This window comes from Lactuca serriola, chromosome 5, assembly GCF_051521515.1.
Source record: "Lactuca serriola cultivar US96UC23 chromosome 5, Lser_US96UC23_V15, whole genome shotgun sequence".
NCBI lineage: Eukaryota > Viridiplantae > Streptophyta > Magnoliopsida > Asterales > Asteraceae > Lactuca > Lactuca serriola.
Window position 1 is genome coordinate 332,671,067 of NC_136412.1, and position 9,067 is coordinate 332,680,133.

Below are 9,067 nucleotides of genomic sequence, written 5' to 3' on the forward strand. Positions count from 1 at the left end.
TTTAGCAGGGATTGTACTACTCCAGTTTCAGCTATTCAGACATCGGAGTTGTTGTGTTTTCACTGCAAACAGAGGGGCCACAAGAAGGCCAATTGCCCCCAGTTGATAGTTTCAGCGCCGGTGAAGGCGCCAGCTCCAGTGACCCTGCGGATCACGGATGGCCGGCAGGGCAAGGCAGAGGCTCCAGTGGTGAGGAGCCGAGCATTCCAGCTGACTACCGAGGAGGCATGCGCCGCACCCGATGTGGTGACGGGTATGATTCTTTCCCTCTATCTTATTTTTATGATGTTATGTTATTGATATGTGCTCCGTATATATATATGTATGCTTTAGGATCGTTCCATGTGAACGGCCTTCCAGTTCAGGTGTTGTTCGACTCGGGTGCGTCCCGATCATTTGTTTCCCTTGCGCTTAGCAAGAAGTTTCACGAGTCATCGGGCGAGTTAGATTGCCCTTTGGAGGTGGAGATTGCTGACGATCGATCGGTGCGAGCATCGATGGTATTTCGAGATTGCGTGCTGCGTTTGTTCGAGGAGCGCTATTTGGTAGATTTGGTTCCCATTCCGTTGCGTGGGAACAAGGTGATTATAGGCATGGATTGGTTGAGCCCTAATGGGGCGGTGATAGATTGCGCGCAGCAGCTAGTGCGGGTCAGGACCCCAAGCGGGGGAGAGTTAGTGATTCAAGGTGAGAGGCCCCAATATGGACCCGCTGTATGTTCAGCAGCGAGGGCTAGGCGCTACCTTCAGCAGGGATGCGCAGGATATGTCGCGTATGTGATGGATACCCGGGAGGCGGGTAAGGCGACAGTGAGCGAGGTTCCGGTGGTCCGAGACTTTGCAGATGTTTTCCCAGAGGAGCTTCCTGGGATACCTCCGGAGCGACAGGTGGAGTTCCGGATTGACCTTGTTCCTGGTGCGGCTCCGATAGCCAAGGCACCGTATCGGTTGGCTCCTCCCGAGATGCAGGAGTTGTCTATGCAGCTGCAGGAGCTGCTAGACAAGAGATTTATTCGTCCGAGCAGTTCACCCTGGGGAGCCCCGATTCTGTTTGTGAAGAAGAAGGACGGGTCGCATCGGATGTGTATAGATTATCGGGAGCTGAACAAGGTAACGGTGAAGAACCGTTACCCGCTTCCGAGGATTGATGACCTTTTTGACCAACTTCAGGGAGCATCTTGGTTCTCCAAGATTGATTTGCGTTCGGGTTATCATCAGATGAGGGTCAGGGAGGAGGATATGCAGAAGACCGCGTTTCGGACGCGCTATGGCCATTATGAGTTCGTGATGATGCCGTTTGGGCTCACCAATGCTCATGCCGCGTTCATGGACCTCATGAACCGCGTATGCAGACCGATGCTGGATCGGTCTGTGATAGTCTTTATCGATGATATCTTGGTTTATTCCAAGACTCGGGAGGAACATGAGGAGCATCTGAGAGAGGTGTTGGAAACCCTGAGGAGGGAGAGCTTGTATGCCAAGTTCTCCAAGTGTGAGTTTTGGTTACGCGAGGTGCAATTTCTTGGACACCTCGCTGGTCGATCCGGCCAAGGTCGAGGCCGTGATGAGATGGGAGGTTCCGAAGTCTCCATCTGAGATTCGGAGTTTCCTGGGATTCGCAGGCTACTATCGGAGATTTATCCAGGATTTCTCCAAGATAGTCGTACCCCTGACGCGGCTGACGAAGAAAGCCGTGGTCTTTCGGTGGGGACCCGAGCAGCAGGCTGCATTTGAGACGCTGAGACAGAGATTGTGTGAGGCGCCGATCTTAGCCCTGCCAGAGGGCGTAGAGGATTTTGTGGTTTATTGTGATGCGTCCATTTCTGGGTTGGGCGCGGTACTGATGCAGAGGGGGCATGTCATTGCCTACGCTTCGAGGCAGCTCAAGCCTCACGAGGCGAACTACCCGACGCACGATTTGGAGTTGGGGGCGGTGGTATTTGCCCTCAAGATTTGGCGGCATTACCTCTACGGGGTTCGATGTACCATCTACACGGACCACAAGAGTTTGAGGTACCTCATGGATCAGCCGAATCTGAACATGAGGCAGCGTCGATGGTTGGACGTGGTGAAGGATTATGATTGTGAGATCCTTTACCACCCGGGGAAGGCCAATGTGGTGGCTGATGCGCTTAGCCGCAAGGCGGCGCCGATCAGGGACGTTTGTATGAGGATGACCGTGGTGACTCCCCTGATGGAGCAGATTCGGGAGGCTCAACAGGAGGCTATCAAGGAGGAGCATCGGAAGAGCGAGCGTGTGGTGGGTCAGGTTTCCTCCTTTGATTATGATAGCCGAGGATTATTGACACTACACCGTAGGGTGTGGGTACCGTATCACGGAGGCGTGCGCCAGATTTTGATGGAGGAGGCGCACAAGTCCCGATTCTCTATTCATCCCGGGGCGACAAAGATGTATAGGGATCTTCGTCTAGACTATTGGTGGCCCTGCATGAAGCGGGATGTGGCATGGTATGTCGAGCGATGTTTGACCTGCAGGAAGGTCAAGGCCAAACATCAGAGACCGCATGGCAAGATGCTGCCGTTGGATATTCCACTGTGGAAATGGGAAGATATCACGATGGATTTTATCACGAAGCTTCCCAGGACCGCACGTGGAGTGGATTCGATTTAGGTCATCGTGGATAGATTGACCAAGAGTGCTCACTTTATTCCGATTCAGGAGAGCATATCGGTCGAGAAATTGGCCGACATCTATATCAGGGAGATTGTGGCACAGCATGGGGTGCCAGTATCGGTGATCTTGGACAGGGATGTGCGTTTTACTTCCAGGTTTTGGAAGAGATTCCATGACGAGTTGGGCACTCGTCTGCATTTTAGCACTGCCTTTCACCCGCAGACGGATGGGCAGAGCGAGCGGACCATCCAGACTCTGGAGGATATGCTGCGGGCGTGTGTGCTAGACTTCGGTGGTAGCTGGGATACCTATCTTCCCCTGGCTGAGTTCTCCTACAACAACAGCTATCACGCGAGTATCGACCGCCCTCCCTTCGAGATGTTGTACGGACGGAGGTGTAGGACCCCGATATGCTGGGGTGAAGTTGGCCAGAGGGTCATGGGGAGCACCGAAGTGGTGCTCAAGACGACCGAGAGGATCCAGCAGGTCCAGAGCAGGCTTCAGACTGCTCAGAGTCGGCAGAAAAGTTATGCCGACAAGCGTCGATCCGATTTGGAGTTCCAAGTCGGGGATATGGTTCTCCTGAAGGTGTCGCCCTGGAAAGGCGTCATTCGATTCAGGAAGCGGGGCAAGTTGGGCCCGCGATTCATCAGACCGTTCAGGGTCGTAGCCCTGGTGGGCAAGGTAGCGTATAGGTTGGATCTGCCAGCCGAGCTCAGCCAGATCCACAACACTTTCCATGTTTCTCAATTGCGAAAGTGCCTAGTGGACGATTCGGCAGTAGTACCTTTGGAGGATATTCAGGTTGATGACAGCCTGAATTACATCGAGCGCCCAGTCGCAATCCTCGACAGGAAGTCGAAGGATTTGAGGAACAAGAAGGTGGAGCTAGTGAAGGTGCAATGGCAGCACCGCAAGGGTTCGGAATGGACTTGGGAGCCGGTGGACGAGATGATGGAGCATTATCCGGAGCTGTTTCAGGATCGAGCAGTAGACTTCGAGGACGAAGTCTAAAATAAGTGGGGGAGATTTGTAGCACCCGGTTCCTGGTACGTAAATGTTATTTGAGTACTTCCTTTCTTTTAGCCTTGGACTCGGCGAGTCATAGGTCCGACTCGCCGAGTGGATGCGGGACCCGGGACACGTTTAAGTTGGCGACTCGGCGAGTCCATATCCTGGACTCGGCGAGTCACAGCTGTTGGATGAAACCCTAAGTTTCAGGGGTTTGCACCCTATTTAAAGGACTTATCCGCCCAGGTCAGCCCCCATTCTCTCCCCAGAAGTTCCTAACCCTCGTTTATGCTTGTTCTTTGAGAGTTTGAGGCTATTGTGTGTGTTCTTGAAGGTTTTGAGGAAAAAAGGGAAGTAGATCAAGAGGAAGGAAAGGAATCCAGGCATCTTTGCACTCTTTCACCAGTTCCTTTGAGGTATAATCTGTTTTTCCCCTGTTTCTATGCTTATTACTTCATTTAGGTCCTTCTTGGACAAATCCCCAAGCTTGTATGTGCAATATATGTCGTAATAAGATGTTTGGTCTCTGGATCTAGGCAAGATTGAGCTCCAGGAGCTCAGATCTGTTGGATTTATGGCCCCATATTGCTTGTTCACCCTAGATCTACCCTTTTGAGGCATTTTGAGCCCTAAAATCCATATTGGTGAATATCCACACGTAAAGTTGGAAATTTTACGTGTGATTCGTGTCCTAGAAGTCCAAATCTGTGAATGACATGGACTGGAATCGAGCAAATCTGTGTATTTAGTGGGTGCATGGCAACGACTCGGCGAGTCGTTCATATGACTCGGCGAGTCTGTTCGCGAGTCTCCGGGTTTGTCCCCTTTTCGTAGTGTCGAGTGAGCAGTGAGTCACGGGGTGTGACTCAGTGAGTCGGAAGCTTAACTCATCTATGGAGGTACTCGGCGGGTCAATGCCCTGACTCGGCGAGTTCAAGGCAATCTCCTTAGATCAAGAACAGACTCGACGAGTTGTTCATACAACTCGGCGAGTCGCAGCATAAGTGTTCTTCGGATGAAGATGGACTCGACGAGTTGTTCATACAACTCGGCGAGTCTTAGCTTAAGTGTCCTTCGGGTGAAGATGAACTCGACGAGTTGTTCATGCAACTCGGCGAGTAGGATGAAGGACTTGAATATTGGTTAAGACGGTGAACCCGTTAAGTCGTCGCCTAACTCGACGGGTAGGATCGGGATTTAGGGCAGTCGTTTGCGTAGGGACTCGGCGAGTTGGAAAGCCAACTCGGCGAGTCGGGTCAACTGAAAGTTGACTCTGACTTTGACTTAGGGCAAGGTCAGGGGTAAAATGGTCATTTTACCCAAAGGCCAGTGAGCAGTGTTTGATTGAGTATATTGTGGGAATTGCAGCCGGAGGGTTTCCGGAGCAGCAGCAGCAGTAGTACGTGATCAATTCCCACACCGACCAACAGCTATTTCGAGGTGAGTTTCCTTTCCAGTAGGAACGGGTCTAAGGCACCAAGGCCGACCCGTGTAGACGAGATGCTAGTACTAGAGGGTGGGCCGAGCCCGTATCTCTGGGTTTAGTCAAGTATGATATATGTGTTAATATGATAGAGTTGCTTATACTTGTTGTCTGCGTGATACTTGTATGTTATGGGTTAGCGGTTGAGTGTGGGCAGGGCCCGTATCTCTCCGAGGTTGAAGTGTGGGCTAGGCCCGTATCTCCCAGACAGCGAAGTGTGGGCAGGGCCCGTATCTTCACAAGTGTGGGCGAGGCCCGTATCTCCCGGCTAGCGAAGTGTGGGCAAGGCCCGTAACTCCTAGCTGAACATTGGTTGTTATATGTTGCATGGTATGGGGTATTATGGGGGAACTCACTAAGCTTTGTGCTTACAGTTTCAGTTTTGGTTTCAGGTACCTCCTCAACTAGGGGAAAGGAGCCAGCACGGTAGCAGCATGTCACACACACACACTCCCTTGTTTCCGCATTTACGAGCTTCACTGGGATTGATACTCTGATATTTTGATTAGTTGTATGTTTTGGTTTTCAGACATGGTTCACTTTATGTTGTGGTTGATCAAACGATGTTTTTTTATTTATTAATATTTTCTAAAGTAATGTTTTTAAAACAAAAATTTTTGGTCGTGAAAATTGGGTCGTTACAAGTATATAAATAAGTTTTGATTAAAAAATATATGTTTGAAAAGATTTGTGATTCAAAATGAAAGAGTTGAAAAAAAAAAATAAGTTTTGTCACATTATTGGTTAATTCAACACAATTTTTATATAACAATGTTTCTATATATATATATATATATATATATATATATATATATATATATATATATATATATATATATATATATATCAAATGTATGTTGATTTCTAAATATTCATTTTCAATGATTTATAAATGTTTAATAAGTTTTGTTTGATGTAAATATTATAATATTGTAGTGTTTTTATTTTAATAAAAACTATAGTGTTTTTTATACTATTTGTTATTTGTGTTATATATAAATCGGCATACGTTTTATATATAATTTCAATAACTTAAAATGTTCTATAAAATCATCAAAAGTTGTAGTATTTATTTTTTTTCATACTACTTTATTTTTTTATACATAGAAATCAATATATGTTTCATATATCCTTTACACAACATAAAACGGACTATAAAATCATGAATTAATAGTGAAAATAACTAATGATATAAATTTATTAAAATTAATAAAACTAATATGTTAATATAGGATTTGTTTTGCTATTGACATTATTTTTACATATATAAATATTAAATCATAATTTGTTAAATGTTATTATTTTAATTAAATACTTATATACATGCAAAACGCGAAGATTCTACTAGTAGTATTATAAACTTTAACTCAATCTAGATTCTAGATGATTATATCTAATATTTATTAAATTAAATGTTAGAAAACATACTAGTAATGCTTATTTACGATTTAATAAGATTAATATCTTAATTACTTAATTACATGCTTTCCCTCTTCTAAATTGACTGGTTCATGGCCGACTCTATATTTCATCCACCATTTTTGCTACAGCAAAACAACCTCTCTCTCCCTCTCCCCCATCCCCACCCACTTTGCTTTTCAAACTATCTCACGATCAACATTTTATTTTCTTTGAGAATTCAAACGTATATGATCATGAAATCTTCGAAAATCCGATGACCCATCGTCAGAACTCAGAACCACCGCAGCTGCCACCGCTTTGCATTATCGGGTAACAGATGGATCACACATCCAGGTACCGAATCAAAATCGGGGTGGTGCTTTGTGTGTTTTTCATTTGTTGGTGTGTTATGATTCACAATGTTAAATGGTACGATTTATCTTCACCTATAACCGCCTTCCGCCACCAAGGAAACACCGTTGAAATTGTAGATACGAACACGACGCATCCCGCCGCCACAGGATCCGAGAACAGTACCACCGGCGATGATAATACCAAAGTCGAAGATGAGATCGATTGGCTTAAGGATACGACTCAATTGCAAGCACTTGAGGAAGAATTAGAACCTGTACTAGAAAAATTCAAACCCAAACCGGAGGAGAAGAAGAAGAAGCATAATAAAACGACAAACGAGAAAGGTTCAGAGCAGATGGAAGAGAAACGGAAACAGAAATCACATGATAGGAGAGTAAATGAAACGACGATCGAGAAAGTAGCCGAGCAATTGGGGCGACAACGGACTGAACGGAGGAGACATCGATCAACGAAACGATCATGTTCTGGCCGGTATATTTACGTTCACGATCTTCCGGCGAGATTCAACGATGACATCCTTGACGATTGTCGATCGTTCAACAAATGGCAAAACATGTGCCCTTCCCTGGATAACAATGGTCTCGGGCCCGTTCTCGGTAACTCTCAAAGGGTTCTCTCCAGATCCGGTTGGTATTCCACGAATCAATTCCTACTGGAAGTCATTTTCAGGAATCGAATGAAGCAATACGAATGCCTCACGAACGATTCATCAACAGCTTCCGCCATTTACGTCCCGTACTTCGCCGGACTTGACGTTTCCCGATACCTATTCGACCACAACACCTCGTCTCGAGACGCGATATCTCTCGATTTAGCCGAATGGTTACGTAAACGACCGGAATGGGAGATAAATTCCGGGAAGAACCACTTCCTCGTTATCGGGAGAATCACTTGGGATTTCCGACGAGATACCGACGACGATGACGCTTGGGGAAGTAAACTAATGTCATTGCCGGAGTTCAAAAACATGACGATTTTAACGATTGAGAAAAGCCCTTGGCATAATAACGATTTCGGCATCCCTTATCCCACGTATTTCCACCCGGGAAACGACCTTCAGATCATTGACTGGCAGAGCAAGATGAAAAGACAAAGGCGGCGAGCGTTGTTCTCTTTCGCCGGCGCACCACGTCCGGGAATTGAAGATTCAATCCGGGAGAAGATTATCGAGCAATGTCTTGCATCCATTCCAAAATGCAGGCTACTACGATGCTCGTATTATAATTTAAAGTGTTACCAGCCGATTGACGTGATGAGATTATTTCAAAATTCAGTCTTCTGCTTACAACCTCCCGGTGATTCATATACCCGTAGGTCTACTTTCGATTCGATTCTCGCCGGTTGCATTCCGGTGTTCTTCACCCCTGGTTCTGCTTACATTCAATATATATGGCATTTGCCACGAGACTTCCATAAGTACTCAGTTCTTATCGACGAGGAAGACGTGCACCATAACAATGTCAGCATCGAGCAGGTTTTATCGCAGATTCCGGCTGCGAAGGTGGCGGAGATGAGAGATGAAGTGATCAGATTGATTCCTCAGGTGGTTTACGCTGATCCGAAGTCAAAATTGGAGAAATTTAAAGATGCGTTTGATCTGAGCGTCGATGGGGTTCTTGAACGAATGGATCATCTTAACAAAAGCGAATCGAGTTTTGATTTTGATGAGAAATCGAGTTGGAAGTACTTGTTGTTTGGAAGTGTAGGAAAGCATGATTGGGATCATTATTTTCGTTACTCTAGGAATCAGAAAGTGAAAAAATCCGAAACAGAAGATAACTGAATTAGAGTGTTATTTAAACTTATAATTCCGGCAGTTGTACATATAAAAGAAATATTTGTTATCGTTTTTTTGGAATGCAAATATTGTGTATTTTAGATTTTCATTAGTTTTATGCTAAGCTATGTACATTTTATAGTGAGTTTTTATTTACAGTTTTGGACCTTCATGGTCAAAAAAATTTAGTCGCAGATTGTGGTCACACTAATGACACGGTTGGTTAGGTAGAGTTTCAATCTTAGAGGGTGTTCCGAAAAGCTTATTTAAAATGAAATAAATCCCTTTTAAACTTATGATTTATTAGTTTATGGCAATGTCAAATCGGAATTTTAAAAAAATATATTTGGCTTAGTTTATCCGGTGACAAAACACTATATACTCTA

General features: G+C 45.6%; 1 protein-coding gene across 1 annotated transcript; it reads left to right on the forward strand.

The window, feature by feature from the left end:
* Window positions 1-6,707: 6,707 nt before the first annotated feature.
* Window positions 6,708-8,752, forward strand: LOC145051992 (putative xyloglucan galactosyltransferase GT12). Its single transcript, XM_078999809.1, has one exon. It carries the CDS (start codon window positions 6,867-6,869, stop codon window positions 8,685-8,687), a length of 1,821 nt encoding a protein of 606 aa, XP_078855935.1. The 5' UTR covers window positions 6,708-6,866; the 3' UTR covers window positions 8,688-8,752.
* Window positions 8,753-9,067: the final 315 nt, after the last annotated feature.